The sequence below is a fragment of the Hyla sarda genome, chromosome 5 (genome assembly GCF_029499605.1).
Source record: "Hyla sarda isolate aHylSar1 chromosome 5, aHylSar1.hap1, whole genome shotgun sequence".
Classification (NCBI taxonomy): Eukaryota; Metazoa; Chordata; class Amphibia; order Anura; family Hylidae; genus Hyla; species Hyla sarda.
In genome coordinates, this window is record NC_079193.1 from 214,219,968 (window position 1) to 214,241,581 (window position 21,614).

The 21,614-nt window shown below is 43.2% G+C and overlaps 1 protein-coding gene across 4 annotated transcripts in view; it reads right to left on the minus strand.

The window, feature by feature from the left end:
- LYRM4 (LYR motif containing 4) overlaps nucleotides 1–21,614 on the minus strand; it is a 169,370-nt gene that overhangs the window by 101,435 nt on the left and 46,321 nt on the right. The window contains exons 1-2 of one of the 4 annotated variants that reach the window (XM_056521090.1): nucleotides 17,775–18,190; nucleotides 17,508–17,588 (exon numbers count right to left, since the gene is read on the minus strand). The exons of 2 other annotated variants lie outside the window; for them this stretch is intronic. In XM_056521090.1, coding sequence (XP_056377065.1) covers nucleotides 17,508–17,588; nucleotides 17,775–17,869 — 176 coding nt within the window. In that variant the 5' untranslated portion in view covers nucleotides 17,870–18,190. Of the gene's footprint in view, nucleotides 1–17,507; nucleotides 17,589–17,774; nucleotides 18,191–21,614 lie in introns of those variants that run through there. One more of the 4 variants, XM_056521091.1, reaches the window with a different exon arrangement.

Here is a 21,614-nt window from a genome sequence, read left to right on the forward strand (position 1 = left end):
CAACGGCTCACCTCTCTGGCTGCTGAAGATAGGCGCGGTACAAGGGAGTAGGCAGAAGCAAGGTCGGACGTAGCAGAAGGTCGGGGCAGGCAGCAAGGATCGTAGTCAGGGGCAACGGCAGAAGGTCTGGAAACACAGGCAAGGAACACACAAGGAACGCTTTCACTGGCACTAAGGCAACAAGATCCGGCAAGGGAGTGCAAGGGAAGTGAGGTAATATAGGGAAGTGCACAGGTGAAAACCCTAATTGGAACCACTGCGCCAATCAGCGGCGCAGTGGCCCTTTAAATCGCAGAGACCCGGCGCGCGCGCGCCCTAGGGAGCGGGGCCGCGCGCGCCGGGACAGAACAGACGGGGAGCGAGTCAGGTAGGGGAGCCGGGGTGCGCATCGCGAGCGGGCGCTACCCGCATCGCGAATCGCATCCCGGCTGGCAGCGGGATCGCAGCGCCCCGGGTCAGAGGACGTGACCGGAGCGCTGCAGCGGAGGGAGTGAAGCGAGCGCTCCGGGGAGGAGCGGGGACCCGGAGCGCTCGGCGTAACAGTACCCCCCCCCTTGGGTCTCCCCCTCTTCTTGGAGCCTGAGAACCTGAGGAGCAGACTTTTGTCAAGGATGTTGTCCTCAGGTTCCCAGGATCTCTCTTCAGGACCACAACCCTCCCAGTCTACTAAAAAAAAATTTTTCCCTCTGACCTTTTTGGCAGCCAAAATTTCCTTGACCGAGAAGACGTCCGAGGAGCCGGAAACAGGAGTGGGAGGAACAGATTTGGGAGAAAAACGGTTGAGGATGAGTGGTTTGAGAAGAGAGACGTGAAAGGCATTAGGGATACGAAGAGAAGGAGGAAGAAGAAGTTTATAAGAGACAGGATTAATTTGACACAAAATTTTGAAAGGACCAAGATAGCGTGGTCCCAACTTGTAGCTAGGGACACGGAAGCGGACATATTTAGCGGAGAGCCATACCTTGTCTCCAGGGGAAAAAACGGGGGCAGCTCTTCTTTTCTTATCCGCGAACCTCTTCATGCGTGAAGAAGCCTGTAAGAGAGAATTTTGGGTCTCTCTCCATATAATGGAAAGGTCACGAGAAATTTCATCCACAGCGGGCAGACCAGAGGGCAAGGGGGTAGGGAGGGGGGGAAGAGGGTGACGGCCGTACACCACGAAAAATGGGGATTTGGAGGAAGATTCAGAGACCCTGAAGTTATACGAGAATTCGGCCCATGGAAGGAGATCTGCCCAGTCATCCTGGCGGGAGGAAACAAAATGTCGCAAATAATCACCCAGGATCTGGTTAATTCTTTCTACTTGTCCATTGGACTGGGGATGATATGCAGAGGAAAAATTTAATTTAATCTTGAGTTGTTTACAGAGAGCCCTCCAGAATTTAGACACGAATTGGACCCCTCTATCCGAGACAATCTGCGTAGGCAACCCGTGAAGACGAAAAATGTGTACAAAAAATTGTTTAGCCAACTGAGGCGCAGAAGGAAGACCAGGAAGAGGGATGAAATGTGCCATTTTGGAGAATCGATCAACGACCACCCAAATAACGGTGTTGCCACGGGAAGGGGGTAAATCAGTAATAAAATCCATACCAATCAGAGACCAAGGCTGTTCGGGGACAGGCAGAGGATGAAGAAAACCAGCGGGCTTCTGGCGAGGAGTCTTATCCCGGGCACAGATAGTGCAGGCTCGCACAAAGTCCCCAACATCCGTCTCCAGAGTCGGCCACCAATAGAAGCGGGAGATGAGTTGCACAGATTTCTTGATGCCCGCATGACCTGCGAGATGGGAGGAGTGACCCCATTTGAGGATTCCGAGGCGTTGGCGTGGAGAAACAAAGGTCTTTCCTGGAGGAGTCTGCCTGATGGAGGCAGGAGAAGTGGAGATCAGGCAGTCAGGTGGAATGATGTGTTGCGGAGGGAGATCAACTTCTGAGGCATCCGAGGAACGAGAGAGAGCATCGGCCCTAATGTTCTTATCGGCAGGACGAAAGTGAATCTCAAAATTAAATCGGGCAAAGAACAGAGACCACCGGGCCTGCCGAGGATTCAGCCGTTGGGCAGACTGGAGGTAGGAGAGGTTCTTGTGGTCGGTGTAGATAATAACAGGAAATCTTGATCCCTCCAGCAGATGCCTCCATTCCTCAAGTGCTAATTTAATGGCTAGAAGCTCTCGATCCCCGATGGAGTAGTTCCTCTCCGCTGGAGAGAAGGTCCTAGAGAAAAAACCACAAGTGACAGCATGCCCGGAAGAATTTTTTTGTAGAAGAACAGCTCCAGCTCCCACTGAGGAGGCATCAACCTCCAATAGGAAGGGTTTGGAAGGGTCAGGTCTGGAGAGCACGGGAGCCGAAGAAAAGGCAGACTTGAGTTGTTTAAAGGAGTCTTCTGCTTGAGGAGGCCAGGACTTGGGATCAGCATTTTTTTTGGTTAAAGCCACGATAGGAGCCACAATGGTAGAAAAATGTGGAATAAATTGCCTGTAATAATTGGCGAACCCCAAAAAGCGTTGGATAGCACGGAGTCCGGAGGGGCGTGGCCAATCTAAGACGGCAGAGAGTTTGTCTGGATCCATCTGTAGTCCCTGGCCAGAGACCAAATATCCTAGAAAAGGAAGAGATTGGCATTCAAACAGACATTTCTCAATTTTGGCATAGAGTTGGTTGTCACGAAGTCTCTGAAGAACCATACGGACATGCTGGCGGTGTTCTTCTAGATTGGCAGAAAAAATTAGGATATCGTCCAGATATACAACAACACAGGAGTATAACAGATCACGAAAAATTTCATTGACAAAGTCTTGGAAGACGGCAGGGGCATTGCACAGTCCAAAGGGCATGACCAGATACTCAAAGTGTCCATCTCTGGTGTTAAATGCCGTTTTCCACTCGTCCCCCTCTCTGATGCGGATGAGGTTATAGGCGCCTCTTAAGTCCAATTTAGTGAAGATGTGGGCACCTTGGAGGCGATCAAAGAGTTCAGAGATGAGGGGTAAGGGGTAGCGGTTCTTAACCGTGATTTTATTAAGACCGCGGTAGTCAATGCAAGGACGTAGGGAGCCATCTTTTTTGGACACAAAGAAAAATCCGGCTCCGGCAGGAGAGGAGGATTTACGGATAAAGCCCTTTTTTAGATTCTCCTGGACGTATTCGGACATGGCAAGAGTCTCTGGGGCAGAGAGAGGATAAATTCTGCCCCGGGGTGGAGTAGTACCCGGGAGGAGGTCGATAGGGCAATCATAAGGCCTGTGAGGAGGTAGAGTCTCAGCTTGTTTTTTGCAAAAAACATCCGCGAAGTCCATATAGGCCTTAGGGAGACCGGTTACTGGAGGAACCACAGAGTTACGGCAAGGGTTACTGGGAACCGGTTTTAGACAGTTCTTGGAACAAGAGGACCCCCAACTCTTGATCTCCCCAGTGGACCAATCCAGGGTTGGGGAATGAAGTTGAAGCCAGGGAAGTCCAAGGAGAATCTCCGAGGTGCAATTGGGGAGGACCAAAAGTTCAATCCTCTCATGATGAGATCCGATGCTCATAAGAAGGGGCTCCGTGCGGAAACGTATGGTACAGTCCAATCTTTCATTATTTACACAATTGATGTAGAGGGGTCTGGCGAGACTGGTCACCGGGATGTTGAACCTGTTGACGAGAGAGGCCAAAATAAAATTTCCTGCAGATCCAGAGTCCAAGAAGGCCACTGTAGAGAAGGAGAAGGCAGAGGCAGACATCCGCACAGGCACAGTAAGACGTGGAGAAGCAGAGTAGACATCAAGGACTGTCTCACCTTTGTGCGGAGTCAGCGTACGTCTTTCCAGGCGGGAAGGACGGATAGGACAATCCCTCAGGAAGTGTTCGGTACTAGCACAGTACAGGCAGAGGTTCTCCATACGGCGTCGTGTCCTCTCTTGAGGTGTCAGGCGAGACCGGTCGACCTGCATAGCCTCCACGGCGGGAGGCACAGGAACAGATTGCAGGGGACCAGAGGAGAGAGGAGCCGAGGAGACGAAACGCCTCGTGCGAACAGAGTCCATATCTTGGCGGAGTTCCTGACGCCTTTCAGAAAAACGCATGTCAATGCGAGTGGCTAGGTGAATAAGTTCATGTAGATTAGCAGGAATTTCTCGTGCGGCCAGAACATCTTTAATGTTGCTGGATAGGCCTTTTTTGAAGGTCGCGCAGAGGGCCTCATTATTCCAGGACAATTCTGAAGCAAGTGTACGGAATTGTACGGCATACTCGCCAACGGAAGAATTACCCTGGACCAGGTTCAACAGGGCAGTCTCAGCAGAAGAGGCTCGGGCAGGTTCCTCAAAGACACTTCGGATTTCCGAGAAGAAGGAGTGTACAGAGGCAGTGACGGGGTCATTGCGGTCCCAGAGCGGTGTGGCCCATGACAGGGCTTTTCCGGACAGAAGACTGACTACGAAAGCCACCTTAGACCTTTCAGTGGGAAACAGGTCCGACATCATCTCCAGATGCAGGGAACATTGGGAAAGAAAGCCACGGCAAAACTTAGAGTCCCCATCAAATTTATCCGGCAAGGATAAGCGTATCCCAGGAGCGGCCACTCGCTGCGGAGGAGGTGCAGGAGCTGGCGGAGGAGATGACTGCTGAAGCTGTGGTAGCAACTGTTGTAGCATAACGGTCAGTTGAGACAGCTGTTGGCCTTGTTGCGCTATCTGTTGTGACTGCTGGGCGACCACCGTGGTGAGGTCAGCGACAACTGGCAGAGGAACTTCAGCGGGATCCATGGCCGGATCTACTGTCACGATGCCGGCTGGCAGGTAGTGGACCCTCTGTGCCAGAGAGGGATTGGCGTGGACCGTGCTAGTGGACCGGTTCTAAGCCACTACTGGTTTTCACCAGAGCCCGCCGCAAAGCGGGATGGTCTTGCTGCGGCGGTAGTGACCAGGTCGTATCCACTAGCAACGGCTCACCTCTCTGGCTGCTGAAGATAGGCGCGGTACAAGGGAGTAGGCAGAAGCAAGGTCGGACGTAGCAGAAGGTCGGGGCAGGCAGCAAGGATCGTAGTCAGGGGCAACGGCAGAAGGTCTGGAAACACAGGCAAGGAACACACAAGGAACGCTTTCACTGGCACTAAGGCAACAAGATCCGGCAAGGGAGTGCAAGGGAAGTGAGGTAATATAGGGAAGTGCACAGGTGAAAACCCTAATTGGAACCACTGCGCCAATCAGCGGCGCAGTGGCCCTTTAAATCGCAGAGACCCGGCGCGCGCGTGCCCTAGGGAGCGGGGCCGCGCGCGCCGGGACAGAACAGACGGGGAGCGAGTCAGGTAGGGGAGCCGGGGTGCGCATCGCGAGCGGGCGCTACCCGCATCGCGAATCGCATCCCGGCTGGCAGCGGGATCGCAGCGCCCCGGGTCAGAGGACGTGACCGGAGCGCTGCAGCGGAGGGAGTGAAGCGAGCGCTCCGGGGAGGAGCGGGGACCCGGAGCGCTCGGCGTAACACAGATCTTTGGAACAGTGGGCAGTGCAAATGAAAAATTACAATTGTCAGACACCTGTGGGGCGTAAATGCTCACTGTACCCCTTATTACATTACATGAGGGGTGTATTTTTCAAAATGGGGTCATATGTGTGGGGGAGGGGGTTCCATTGTTCTGGCACTATGGGGGCTTTGTAAACACACGTGGCCTTCTATTCCGGACACATTTTCTCTCCAAAAGCCCAATGGCGCTCCTTCTCTTCTGAGTATTGTAATTTGCCCGCAGAGGACTTTACATCCACAAATGGGGGTTACAAATCTTGGGAGGCTTTTTTTTCCCCTATTTTCCCTTGTGAAAATGAAAAATTTCGGCATTTTAGTAAAAAAACATTTTTTTTTCATTTTCCCATCCATCTTTAACAAAAATCTGTCAAACACCTGTAGGGTATTGCAGTTTTTTTTTTTTTTTTTTACTTTGCTACAGGGGCTGTAAAGGTAGTGTAGTTCATAATATAGTGTCTGTACCTGTGTGTGATGGTTTTCTCACAATTCTTCTGTGATTTTTACGCCAATATTTATTTTTAACAGCATAAAAAATGACTGTTGTCTCAGATTTTTCCCAGGTTGCAATGCGGCCGAGACCTGACTCACTAGTCAGCTGATGACAGGGAGCCTGTCTGCTTCAATGCGTGGAGGGATCAATCTGCAACTAATGCAACAGCTGTAGGCACCCTGAATTAAAATCACAGGTCTTTTGAATGGATGCAGCTAATTTATGTTTCAATGGGTGTGGTGGCTGATGTGTGGGAGGGAGGAAAATGGAATTATGGGATTTGTAGTCATAAAAAGAAAACTGAAACAGGAAATACCAGTTCACAAAAAAGCTAAACACAGTGTTATGGTAATCTCAAAACATAGCCATTTAGCCCCAAGACAAGTACAGATCCTTTCTAAGCATGTCCATTACTGTCTGCCAGGTACGTACTAAAATCACCTTATGGTGGATAACCCCTTTAAGGCTCATTATACTCCTTGTTATGTTCCGTGAGGGGTGTAGTTTCCAAAATGGGGTCACACGTTGGTATTAATTTTTTTGCGTCTATGTCAGAACCACTGTAAAATCAGCCACCCATGTGCAAATGACCAATTTAGGTCTCAAATGTACATAGTGCGCTCTCGCTCCTGAGCCTTGTTGTGAGTGCGCAGAGCATTTTACGTCCACATATGGGGTATTTCCGTACTCAGGAGAAATCGGGTTACAAATTTTGGGGTTCTTTTTTTTCCTTTTAGCTCTTGGAAAATAAAAAGTATGGGGCAACACCATACACTAACAGGCTGGGTTAGCCCTCAACTTTTCCTTTTCATAAGGGATAAAAGGAGAAAAAGCCTCCCAAAATTTGTAGCGCAATTTCTCCTGAGTATGGAAATACCTCATATGTGGCACTAAACGGCTTCCTTGAAATACAACAGGGCTCCAAATTGAGAGTGCGCCATGCACATTTGAGGACTAAATTAGGGATTGCATAGGGGTGGACATAGGGGTATTCTACACCAGTGATTCCCAAACAGGGTGCCTCCAGCTGTTGCTAAACTACCAGCATGCCTGGACAGTCAGTGGCTGTCCGAAATGCTGGGAGTTGTTGTTTTGCAAAAGCTTGAGGTTCCGTTTTGGAAACACTGCCGTACGATATGTTTTTAATTTTTATTGGGGGGGGGGGGGGGGGGCAGTGTAAGGGGGTGTATATGTAGTGTTTCACCCTTTATTATGTGTTAGTGTAGTGTTTTTAGGGTACAATCACATGGATGGGTTTACGGTGAGTTTCCCGCTAGGAGTTTGCGCTGTACATTCACATGGGGGGGGGGGGGGAACCTCCAGCTGTTGCAAAACTACAACTCCCAACATGCACTGACATACCTGCATGCTGGGAGTTGTACTTTTGCAACAGCTGGAGGCACACTGGTTGGAAAACCTTCAGTTAGGTTCTGTTATCTAACTCAGTATTTTCCAACCAGTGTGCCTCCAGCTGTTTGCTGTTCGTGCATGCTAGGAGTTGTAGTTTTGCAAGATTTAGAGGGCCACGGACTGGACCCTGTTAAACATCTAGTCAAGCTTATATATATACATACATATATATATATATATATATATATATATATATATGTATTTAAAAAAGAAAAACTTAACAGAGGACCTGTGGCCAACCACAAAAAGATGATTGTCATTAAATAGTATGAGAATGTCCTGATCAAACACTTTTGTACAGTTTCTTGAAACACCCTTCCATTCCTGATATATGAGTTTGACTGACAATTTAGGGAATCTGTCAGATAGACAAAACTTAATTTTAATAATAATAGGAGTGAATATCAGGTGATGGGCAGGATTATACTGTCGGGGGGGCGGGTGAATATCTTACACTGAGGGGAGTGAATATCTTACACTGAGGGGAGTATATGCTTAATACACACCCCCTGACTGTATTATTGAAATTTAGTTAAAAACTCTCATATCTTAGGAAAGGAAAGTATTATCAAGAAAGTGTTAACAAAAAAACAAAAAAAAAAACAAAGGTGCTCAGGGAACATTAGCTATTTAATAATAGGGAAATCCAATTTTAGTAGGTGTACTTGTCCGCCCTAGTTCTGCTCCCATTATATGAAGCACGCTTAAGAGTTTAACCTGCTTCATAACTGGTGGGTCCCGGTTCCAGGACCTACGGCTAAGAAAATACATCACCAATCATGCAGATATCCAGCATTAACCCTTTTGGCGCCACAATTAAAATGGTGTCTAAAATGGAAAATCCATGCAGGTAGCTCCGTGTCCCGATTAGCTGAGAGGATGGCGGGAGGGCCCTTACCTGCCTCCTCGCCATCCGATTGGTGTGTCAATTATACAGGAAGCCATGGCAGCCTGGAGCAATGGAGCGCTGATAACACTGATCAATAGTGTGCTATGGCACAACATTGAACAGTGTATGCAATTTAAAGAATGCATGTAATAGTCCCCCATAGGAATAAAAAAAAGTGGAAAAATGTTTAAATAAATAATAAAAGTGAATTAACTTTATTCCTAATAAAAGCTTGAATCACTCTTTTTCCCATTTTTCAAAATAAAATTATGTAAAAAAAATAAACAAACATATGTTATGAGTTTGTGTAAAAATGATAAAACTATTAAAATATAATTTAAATTAAACAGCATGGTCACTTCATACATGAAAAAAAAATGAATAAAAAGCTATCAAAAAGTCCCATCAAAAATGGTACTGATAAAAACTACAGATCATGATGCAAAGATTCAATTCAGTAGAGGACAATTTTAAGCATACTCATTTTTGTACAATAAAATTAACTTTTTACAAATAGTAAAATAAAACAAAACCTATATAAAAGTTGGGTATAATTTTAATCTTAAGGACCTACAGAATTTAGATAATGTGTCATTTTTACCAAAGAGTACACTGCGTAGGAATGGAAGCCCTCAAAAGTTGCAAAATGACTTTTTTTTTCAGTTTTGTTCCACAAATAATTTTTTGTTTCGTCGTAGACTTTATGGTAAATGAGTAAAGTGTAATGGTTATTAGAAGATGAGGAGGAAAAAACGAAAGTGCAAAATAAATTTTTATTTTTAATAAATTGATGTCCTTACAGGGGTTAAACTTTAGTATTGCAGTGGACTTTCTATCCAGATTTGAGGAGAGGAAATCTGCAACGGTGTAAAGAAGCAGCAACATAGATGTGAATTGAAGAAATCCTATGCATATGCACGACCACCAGCTTTGGCCTTGGGTCCGGATTCACCAGGGTGGGGCTGCTGCTCCTCCCAAATTGCCTCCTTCCCTGCCACCGTAGCGCCGCCGTTTTATTTGGATCCCCGCTCAGCCTGCCATGGAGGATCAGTGGCCGTCCATCTTCTCCTGCTGCTGCCGCCCGGGCCCCGTACGGTAGGTCAGAGTGTCCAATCCTGTTAAAGAACACACTCACGGTGCGCTGTGCTGCGGCCGCAGCCGGGTTGGTGATCCTCCCAGGGCCTCTGTGTCTGCGGTCTGCTCTGCTATACACATGGGGGGGGGGGGGGGGGGTATGTGCAGAGTAGACTGCAGACAGAGCATGGCACCCTAGCGTCTTCTACAGACCTTAGGGTGCAATGCTCTGAAGTCTGAGTATACCCTCCCATGTGTATAAGTCTGTGTACATTCCTATACAGGTGGGCGTATGTGCATAGCATTGCACCCTAGTCTGTACAGACAAGGGTGCAATGCTCTGCACAGACCCCCACCGGTATAGGAATGTACATACACACACTGCTATACACATGGGGGTTATGTGCAGATGTGTCTGAGGCATGTCTTCTACAGACCCTAGGGTGCAATGCTCTGCAGTCTGCACATACCCTATGAAAGCTCCTTATGGAGCTATAACAAAAAGTAAACCATTAACCCCTTCCCTAATAAATGCTTGAATCCCCCCCACCCTCGCCTTTCCCATTTTTTTAACTGAAATTATGTAAAAAAAATAAATAAAAATAAAGTATGTGGTATCGCCACGTGCGTAAATATCTGAACTATTAAAAAATAATGTTAAATTGCACGGTCGATAGCGTACATGGAAAAACAAATACTAAAGTCCAAAATTGTGCATTTTTGGTCACTTCATATGCCATAAAAAAAATAAAATAATAATAAACGATCAAAAAGCTTAAAACAAAAATGGTACCAATAAAACTAGAGACCATGGTGCAAAAAATTAGCCCTCATACATCACCGTAGGCCAGGTATGTGCAGAGCATTATACACTCACAAAAGAAAACCAGTATTGAAAAATATATATATATATTTTATTTAACAAATATGCAAAATGACACACATTTAAAATAAGGAAATAATAAAATCAAGGCACCACAAGAACAACTGCAGAAAAGTGGAGAGGGTAGAAAAGGCTGAAAAACATGGAGTCCAGGGAAAGTACACTTGTAAATAGAATTAAAGGGGTATTCCAGGCCAAAACTTTTTTATATATCAACTGGCTCCGGAAAGTTAAACAGATTTGTAAATTACTTCTATTAAAAAATCTTAATCCTTCCAATAGTTATTAGCTTCTGAAGTTGAGTTGTTGTTTTCTGTCTAACTGCTCTCTGATGACTCACGTCCTGGGAGCTGTGCAGTTCCTATGGGGATATTCTCCCATCATGCACAGCTCCCGGGACGTGACATCATCATTGAGCAGTTAGACAGAAAACTTCAGAAGCTAATAACTATTGGAAGGATTAAGATTTTTTAATAGAAGTAATTTACAAATCTGTTTAACTTTCCGGAGCCAGTTGATATATTAAAAAAAGTTTTTGCCTGGAATACCCCTTTAAGACCAAGAACAGCAGGCACAAAACCACATTATACAGTAAGTCAATAAATATCAAGTATATTGAGGATAGATTACAAAAAGTATAAATACCATAATTAGCACAGAGGTACAAAAGTAATGGACATCCTGCCTTGCACTGCCTACCTACCACCTCCAACCCCAACGTACGTTTCGCTTGTGCTTAGTCAGGGGGCGTGTCTAAAACCCCCAAACAGGTGGGTATATATATGTTGTTAGAGCCAATCGTGTATAGCCAACAGATGAGTGGCATACATTTTGGCCACTCAAATAGGAGCATTCTCACCTTTAGATAATCGCCGACATGTGGCCTTTGGCGTCTGACATCATATGGACTGGCCACGCATACAAATCATGGGCATCCCCCTCTCAGCAGTGTGCGCTCCGGCACAGTCCGGATGCGCATCATTTGCATGCGTGGCCAGTCCATATGATGTCAGACGCCAAGGGCCACATGTCGGCGATTATCTAAAGGTGGGAGAGTGATATTGGAATGTGATTGGATACGGCATATGGCAGTTCTTATTGGACATATGGGGAATGCTCCTATTTGAGTGGCCAAAATGTATGCCACTCATCTGTTGGCTATACACGATTGGCTCTAACAACATATATATATACCCACCTGTTTGGGGGTTTTAGACATGCCCCCTGAAAGCACAAGCGAAACGTACGTTGGGGTTGGAGGTGGTAGGTAGGCAGTGCATGGCAGGATGTCCATTACTTTTGTACCTCTGAGCTAATTATGGTATTTATACTTTTTGTAATCTATCCTCTATATACTTGATTTTTATTGACTTACTGTATAATGTGGTTTTGAGCCTGCTGTTTTTGGTCTTAATTCTATTTACAAGTGTACTTTCCCATGGACTCCATGTTTTTCAGCCTGTCCTACCCTCTCCACTTTTCTGCAGTTGTTCTTGTGGTGCCTTGATTTTATTATTTACTTATTTTAAATGTATGTCATTTTGCATATTTGTTAAATTAAAAAAAAAAAATTATATATATATATATTTCAATACTGGTTTTCTTTTGTGGGTGTATGTGTTTGTTTCGCAAACCAGTGGTGGCTTGTCTGCCTTGGTAAGGCCCCTCTCTTCCCTTTTGTTTCTTGTTGGTGATATAATGTGCAGAGCTTTGCATCGGTCAGTGACCCAGGGCCTCTGAATCTGCACAGTCACTGCTATTCACATCTGTACATACACTAGAGTGCAATGCTCTGCACATACCCCCCCATGTATAGCAGTGTGTGTACTACTCACACTGCTATACATGGGGAGTATGTGCAGAGCATTGCATCCTAGTGTCTGTAGATTCCTATGTTAGTGGGAGCGGGCGGGATTGGACAAAAATTTCAGTTTGAGCGGGCGGGATTGGACAAACATTTCAGTGGGAGCGGGCGGGATTGGACAAACATTTCAGTGGGAGCGGGCGGGATTGGACAAACATTTCAGTGGGAGCGGGCGGGATTGGACAAACATTTCAGTGGAAGCGGGCGGGATTGGACAAACATTTCAGAAAAACTGCTTCAAAAACTCTGATTTCAGTTTTTATGTGGCAGTATTATTTTTCCAATGATTGTGAGCTTCTATGTGGAACTGATCTAAAAATGTATGTAACTTTTTATTTTAGCACTTTTTCTTTCCATCAGTTTTTTGAAAACCACATGCTTTTTGCATATTTTCTATTGAAGTCAAAGGAATATGGAAAACACATCATTTTTAGGGTCCTAACCAACAAGCTGTTTCAGTGACAGTGGCCATTTAATCAAATGCTCATCTTTAGTAGTTCCCTTTAAAAACATACTAATATTTTGAACCAAAGACAGGCACAGGCGTGCACCCTCCTCTAAAGATCTCTGAAAATCAAAAGTACAGTATAATGAGAATAGTTTTTGTTTACCTGAAATTTGTGATTACATTAGGGACAGACCTTTGTAGGAGGAATGGGGGTAACCACACATCCTTATTGAGGCATTGTACTGTACATGCGAAAAGACTGCCAAGTAGCCAAAGATGGTAAAGAAGTCTTTAAAAAACTGAAGCTTCTACTTTGTGTTCTGTAAAATACAACAATGCCTGCAGTGTTTAGAAGCATCTACTAGCTGATAAAATACAAAAAATGTCTTTAGGAAAGCTCATTAGGCATCTAAAAAGACAGACCAAAATTATATACCAAAAAAAAAAAAAAGCATAGATTACTAATACAAACATGCCAGGACAGGACTCTAAGAAAATACACTTTTAACCCCCTACATAGGAAACCTCAGAAAAAAATTTAATAAGATAAGGCCAGGTTAAAACCTCTCATTGTGGCCGATTAAAAAAACTGTTTATATTTTGTAGATCTTTGCAAAACATTAACCTTTCTAATATATTTAATAAAAATGTTGTTATTTCCTTTATCATGGCTTATAAAAAAAAACACCACTAGGGGTCCCCATACCATTCAGAACAATATCCCTGTCCGGCTGCAGCATCATCTTTCAGCTGAAGCACAGTCATGGACAAAGTCCAGTAAGTGAGGGTGGGACTAGCACTACTCTGTGCTCACTCCTGTTCTTTCAGAGTGCAGCATGTAAATAGAAAGGAGGCTATTACATAGCATCCTGCAGTGATTGGATGAAGAGACCCAGCACAGCAGATTGTAAAGCTCCGAATGACAAACCAAGTGTGCAAGAGAAAAAAAGGTATTTGTAAGAGATATATATAGGTGCTAGACAGAAAAATCACAGGTACTCTCCGCGTGGTACATTAAGGGTCTATTCACACGTACAGAATACTACTGTACGTGTGAATAGACCATAAGCGCTGTCCCAATCACTACAATGCAGTTCAGGGACTCTCTAGATGATTCTGCCAGACTATTAAAAATGGTCAATCTTCTGGCGGGACCAATTTCCACATTGAAAGTTTCGCAACAGGACGTTTCCGAGGCAAGAACTTAGCTTCCCTTCACTCACCATACATTCACTTCCTCCCTGAGTCAGTCACTACATGCTGCTCTGCAACCCCTCTGCTTTTAGACAGGAGTCTGATAGGACAGGAGTGAACACAGGAGGAGTGCTAGTCCCGCCCTCACTTACTGGACTTTGTCCCTGCCTATGCTTTAGCTGGGACACATATATGTAAAGGAATAAACATGTGCCATTTTTAAGCAATAATTTCCATCACTTTACTGTACTTCTCCCTCATGGATTTGATCACTTCCCGCTTTCCTCTGAACTGGGACCCTGCTGTTGCCAGGTAACAGAACACACACTTTCCCTTGCTAGAATGTGCAATAGAGACAAACTGCCATTACCTTCATTAGACTGCGGCTGAACTGACCTTTTGTGACCCACGTCAGTGAGTTGTAACCAAGGGCAACAGTTATCAAAACAATGCAGGCATCTATATATCTCAAATAGTACATTTTTAGAAATGCTTGTACATTTAAAATGTCTTTAATTCAACAATTTAGATTTTTTTTCTTAAAAGGGACAACTCCTTTATTTGGAAGCCCCAAATAAAATAAATGGCATGTTACCCATGCACAAGTGTTCCATTCTCATAATCAACAGTGGTCCCAGTGATCGGACCCACATGGTTCAGTTATTTATACTACTGTGGATAACAGTTAGTATTCTGATCCATATATCTCTTAAATTTGATAACTATATTCATCATGTCATATGAAATCAAACATAAAGTCACTGTTTGCACCCGGTACTCTTTTGCTGCAGTGCAGAAAAACTTAAAGTTTACCAGTCACTTTTAAAAGCTTTTGACATGTCCTAGAGACAAGTCAAAAGTCTTGATCAGTCAGGGTCTGAGTGTTCAGATCCTGACCAATCACTAGAATGAACGGGGAGAGAAGTGCTTCTATCCCCGCCCTTTGTGCCGGTGACTGGGACAATCCCATAGACTTACATTGTAAATTTGTCTCGGTCACAAGGCACAGAGAAGGGAAAGATTGTGCTTAGCGCACTCTTCTCCTGACTCGTCCTATCGATCAGTCAGGGTCTAAACACTAAGACCTCGACTGATTAAAATGTTCGATATACCTCTACAACATATCAAATTTTTTTATTTTTTTTAAAGGGTACCTCTCATCAAAAAAACTTTTGTTATATTATAGATTAATGTATGCTGAATAACTTTACGATTGCATGTTATTAAAAAATATGCTTCTTTCTATTTAATTTTCCACTTTGAATAAATGACCACTAGGGGTCTCCCTACCAGTCCTGGCAGCAAGCATTTCAGACTCATGCTGGAGTCCTAAACACTACAAGCTGCCAGTCTGCTTTGTTCACAAAGGAGAACACTCAGAGCTGCCAGCCTGCTTTGTTCACAGCCTGTTTGGCTGTGAACAAAGCAGGCTGGCAGCTCTGAGTGTTTAGGACTCCAGCATGAGTCAGAAATGCTTGCTGACAGGACTGATTGGGAAAAATACAATAGAAAGAAGCATATTTTTCATTAACATGCTATTGGAAAGTTATTCAACATTCATGAATCTAAAATATATCAAAAGTTTATTTGATGAGAGATACTCTTTAAGTAATACTGCCCATATGAGACTTTTTACCTTTCCTGCTGCCCAAAGATACTATAATGTTGCACAGCTGCAGGTTTTTTTTTTGCTGAAGGTACAAGCGTCCTCATAAATGTCTTTTCAGACGTGCTTATTATTCCGCTGTCACCCCTGCTGTGATTACTCACGGCATTATAGGAGAGCAGTTCAATTTGTCTACAACAAAAAAGTCACAGGTTCGCCATCGATCAAAGTATCAATAGAGAATGTATTCCCATATTAACTCTGTTCAATTATTATTGCAGAACACTAGGGTCTTTATCAAACTGTCCCATTCCACATAATGCAGTTTTATACATAGATTAATAGCACTCTATGTCAGCCCTGCATGGCGCTAATGATGTGCACCTACAGTTCCCAAAGCACTGAAGATAAGGAGGCTCTGTTCAGCTAAACTAGAATAAGTCTCACAACTGTAGTAATACAGTGGATGTTATATAGAAACTAATCAGCATTTTATTAATCCTTCCAACATAAAGGTATAGTGTATTACCACCTACAAAAGCGTGCAAACACTGAAAAATATATTTTATAAGAAAAACTAAATTGCAAACGTGATGTACTAAGTGCAAAATACAATAACGAACACCATTTAATAGAGAGACGCAAAATAACCACAGTGAAACCTAAAAAGTTGCACACAAATTATTGTAAAGAAAAAAATATATAAAATGCAGGATAAAGTTTTACTGTCTGTGATAAAAAAAAAAAAAAAAAAAAAACAATTCGGTTTATTTTTTTGTAAATTAGATTTTTTTTATTGGATAGCAACCAATCAGATTGCTTCTTTCATATTGCAGAGGCCTTGATAAAGAGCAATCTGATTTGTTGCTATGGGCAACTTTTCCTCTGCACAGGTTTTGCTAAATCTCCACTAGTATGTATGATGTCAAGATTCTACCCTCCATAGACAAACCATAAGTTATACATTGAGAAAGTAATAGTATACCGTGTCTCAGCTTCATCAGGCAGAAAAGTGACTCCGATTTTCTAAACACACTGGGGGAGATTGATCAAATCCTGTCTAGAGGAAAAGTTGCCGATGCGGCGATCACTGAGGGCGGCTATTAACCCTTTAGATCGCTGCTGTCAAAGCTGACAGTGGCATCTAAAAGGGATCTTTAAACACTCCCTGGTCGCGGAGGGGTTGGGTTGTTGGCTAGATCCACTACTGAGGTAGGCGGAGGGCTTACCTCTCTTCCTCCGCTGTCCATGGCTCTGAGATTGATAAAGCCTGGCTGGACCAGGCTTTATCAATCGAGTTCAGAGCACACAGATCAATGTAGTTCTATGGGACTACATTGATCTGTATGAGGAATCTAATGATTACGCCTAAAATTTCCCTAAGGGGACTAATAAAGTATTAAAAAAAAAAAGTCTAAAAACACAGATTAACCCCTTCCTTATTAAAAGTTTAAATCACCCCCCTTTTCCCAAATTCCATATAAAAATATAAAAACTGAATAAAAATAAACATGTGGTATTGCCACGTGCGTAAACGTCCGAACTATAAAAATATAACGTTAATTAAACCGCATTGGTCGATGGCGTATCCGTAAAAAACATACCAAAGTACAAAACTGCGTATTTTTGGTCCCTTTGTATAGTCCCATCAAAACAAAAACTTCAGATCATGGTGCAAAAAAATTAGCCTTCACATATCCCCATATATGGAAAAATAAAAACGTTATAGGGGTCAGAATAGGAAAATTTAAACCTACTAATTTTCGTACATAAAGTTATCATTTTTTAACAGAAGTAAAACAAAATCAGACCTATATAAGTTGGTTATCATTTAAACCGTATGGACCTACAGAATAAAGATCATGTGTCATTTTTACCAAAAAGTGCGCTGCGTAAAAACGGAAGCCCCCAAGTGTTGCAAAATGCTGTTTTTTTTCTCAAAAATTTAGCCCCACTGGTTTTGCCGTAGATTTTGTGTTGAAATTATTGATGGCATTACAAAGTAAAATTGGTGGTGCAAAAAACAAACCTTCATATGGGTCTGTAGGGGGGAAATTGAAAGAGTTATGATCTTTAGAAGGTGAGGAGGAAAAAACGAAAGTGCAAAAATGATGTGTTTATGGTGGTCTGGGGTCTCCTTACCTCTGTGCTGCAGATCCCTTTTCTTGTACAGTCTGCCTCAGGCAGAGCGTTGAAGCAGAACAAAGATATCCCTGATCTATACTATTGCATAGCATTGAAAAGTAAAAGAAATCAAAATATTCATTATTAAAGGGGATTTAAAAAGTGTAAATAAAACTTAAAAAAAAAAACATTTTGAATTGCCCACATTTAACAGGTCTATTCTAAAGAGACAGGGACAAAGACCATTATTTAGAATATAAACACACACCTCTGTTTTGCATTTACCTTTTTCCTTGGTGTATAATATATTGATATTCTGGGAGGTGATTGTCCTGGCGCAATTCATATCTTAAGGACATTTGTTTGTAAAAGTAAAGCATTCTCAAAATGTTCTGATCTTCCACCACTGCTGTCCTGATAGCTTTCAGTCCCCATCGCTCACTGCTGCTTCCTATTTTGTGTGACGCGTCAAACCTACAGAAACTGTCCACTCAATAACTTACTGCAGGCTTAACCAACCAGTAATTTGCACGGTGGGCAGGGGCATGGTGCTGGAAAACCCCTCCATATCACTGAAAACTGCAGATCTCATATTACATTATGCCTATGGCCTGCCTAATAGGAGCCCTACCATGGCAAGTATGGAAGCCTTTAGAAGCCCCCCCGCCGCCTTAACAACCAACTGCCCCCGCTGTGATAACATCACAAAGAGCCAATCAGGAGCCGGAAAAGAAAAAACACAGCATCTAACAACCTTGATGCTGGACTGCATACTTTATTGACCAAGGCATCCAAGAGGTTAAATGACCAGGATGGGAGATAACTCTGACGTCTGTCATGTATACAGTCGTGTATACAGTGTATATAGCTGCTTGTACTTTCCATGTATAGTGCCAGCTCAGCTTCTGAGCCTACCCTTTGCTTCCACAGTGCACATCTGCCACAGAAGTACAAAGGATGTGGTGGTTACCGGTCAGAATAAAAGGTAGTCTTTCTAAAGAGACTAATGTTGTTACAAATCAGTCTCATAAAGGTTGTATCTTTATGTTGAGTGGTCTTCTCAAAGAAGTGGTCTCCTTGGAAGGTTTCATTGTACAAGCAAATACCAAAATCGGTCTAAATTATTTTCTGTACAAATACAGTTTGTGAGGTCTAAAGTACTGGATTGGTTTCTAAAAAATGCAGATTTTTTGAAATGTCACCTATTTCTGTCTTAATAAATGACAAACAATAAATGAAACAAACACAAAACCCCTACACAGCAAATGTACAGTGTGACATTAATATTTTCACTACAATTAATTAATACCACCATGCAACAGGAGTGCACCATGCCGAGCCTTACAAAACCAAAGCATCCCTTGCGTACAATTATTTTTCTTTAATCAATTGTACTATTGACTGGTTTGATTTTAAACAGTCTACAGCCATCATGCTGGTTTTATTCAGTTCATTTACTAGGACTAAACATTTCTTAACAATTGTTGCTAAGCGCAAATAGATTTCAAGCAAATATTAATGCAAGAAGAATAGAGGCACATAATTGTGTGTGTGTGTGTGGGGGGGGGGGGGGGGACATTACTGCAGTTAGGAACTGTGCAATACCAAGATACAAAAAAGAAAAACAAAAAAATACAAAATAACATGAGTGCATATTTATAGTAAAAACACCGATATACAGTGCATTCAGAAAGCCTTCAGACCCGGACACTTTTTTTGTTATTGTTATGTTGTGGCCTTTTTCCCCTATTATTTTGCACTCAGTACCCCTTAATGACAAAGTTAATGAATGAATGCTAATTTACTGAAAAATAAGTATTTAGACCCTTGTAGTTTAAGCACCTTTAGCAGAGATTACAGTTTTAAGTCTTCTTGGCTATGATGCCTCAAGGTTGGCACCCTGGGATTTGTGAATGTTTTGCCATTCTTCTTTGCAGCTTTATGGGGCTGGATGGGGACCGTCGACAAACAGACATTTTCAGGTCTCACCATCTCGAGAAAGAGGTTCAATTGAATTAAAGTCAGGGTTCTGGCTGAGCCACTCAAGGATATTCACAGAGTTGTCCCTAAGCCATCACTACTGTGTTGTCCTGACTGTGTGCTTAGGGTCATTGGGGGGAATTTATCAAACAATTTAGAATTTTTTTGCGGTAAAGAGTCGCATGCGCAGTCCATGCAACTTTTTTTTGCAACTTTTTACTGCATCGTGGAGAGAGAAATCACTGTTCACAGTGAAATCTTCAAGTGTGGATGCAGTGGTCAGGAATTTATCATTGTGACTTTCTGTGGGAAAGGTTCAAAAAAGTCGCAAACCCCCCAAAAAAGTCGCAAGTCACCACCAGGTCAGACCTGGCTAACAAAAGTGCCTTTTACGAGATCTTCTGATAAGTCGCAACTGCGAAATTACAATGCCATAGTTTAATATTTCCGGGCCAGCCTCATGCATCTACCACCCGCCCGGTAGCTGTTGTAAGACTAAAACTCCCAGCATGCACTTACAGTGAGGATATGCTGGGAGTTGTAGTTGCAACAGCTAGCAGGTGGGTGGCAGATGCATGCGGCTGGCTGGGGAGCGGAGTCGGTCGGCTCCCAGAAATATCAAACTATGGCATTGGAATTTCAGATTTCCCGGAGCCGTGATCATGGCCTGTCATGTCAAGTATCTACGTCCCCCCTACCTATTAAAGGGGTATTCCGGGGTTTTTTATTTTTTATTTTTTTTTTACTATGCTAGAGGGGCTGTAAAGTTAGTGTATGTATAGTGTCTGTACCTGTGTTTCATAGTGGTCTTGCAATTCTTCTGTGATTTTTGTTTCTGTTAAGTTTTTCAACAGCTGGATGCACCCTGAAAACACTGGTCAGAAAACACTAGTCTATTGCATAAATAGGTGGGGTGGTTGATGTGTGGTAGGGAGAAAAGTGACCTCCCACTTACAAACAAAGAATCATGGGACTTGTAGTTTAAGGAAACGAACTCCAACAGGAAGTAGCCAGTTTACAAAAAGATAGCCTTAGTGTTATGGTAATCTAACAACATAGACATTTAGCCCGAGACAAGCACGGGTCCTTCTTAAGAATGTCCATTACTGTTCGGCAGGTAGGTGCTAAAAATCCCCTTATGGTGGATATCCCCTTTAAGTTCAAGTGTCTCAGCCACATCCTTGCAAAGAGGTACATAAAATCAACCATGCCATTTCCATAGACAAACAATGGCAGTAGTAAGAGTTGTACTGAGGATCAGGGACTTTAAACTAGGAGTAAAAAACAGCTCAATCCCAAAGTAGTAGATCACATAAACTGACAAAATAGAGCAGGGTACATAAAGATTAACTATTCTCTATTGCACTCATAATAGAGTTCCAAACTGCCTCTCCAAGTGGCATCGCCACAAGATCTGTGTGAGAGGAGCATCATAAAAATGCTTAGGCAGTGCACACAAGCAGAAGATGTCCCTGACCAATGCTAAGCATGCCATCGCTGGACTCAGGAGCAGTGGAAATGCGTTATCTGGAGAAATGAAGACTGATGGGATATTCTGCTGCAAAACAGTATGATGTCTTTTTTTGCATCATAGGCAACTGAAGGTGCCATTAATGCAGACACCGTCCAGTGTTAAAGCTGTTGCTCCATATGGCATGTATGTGAAAAAAAGAGACACTCCTCTATTAGCCACAAAAGAAAGTCATTGCAACCAGAGGCGGCTGCTTTACCATAATGAGTGTAATCATGAATCAGAGGGCCGCCTTACACAGCTTGCTTTGACATCCAATGGCAGGTTTTTGGTGAAGCTGGATCTACTCCTGATCATTTATGTTAATCTATATTACATTAATCTGGAATGGGCTTTACAATTCTAACACACTTCTAGTTCTTAGCACCAGTTTATGTGTGTCAAGCCCACAGACCTTTTTTACATTTTTTTATTAAAGCAGTACTCCGGTAGAAAACAAACGTTTTGAATAAATTTTTAAATTACTTCGATATAAAAATCTTAATCCTTCCAGTACTTATCAGCTCCTGTATACTGTAAAGTTGTGTAGTTTTTTTCCAGTCTGATCACAGTGCTCTCTGCTGACACCTCTGTCCATGTCAGGAATTGTCCAGAGCAGGAGAGGTTTGCAATGG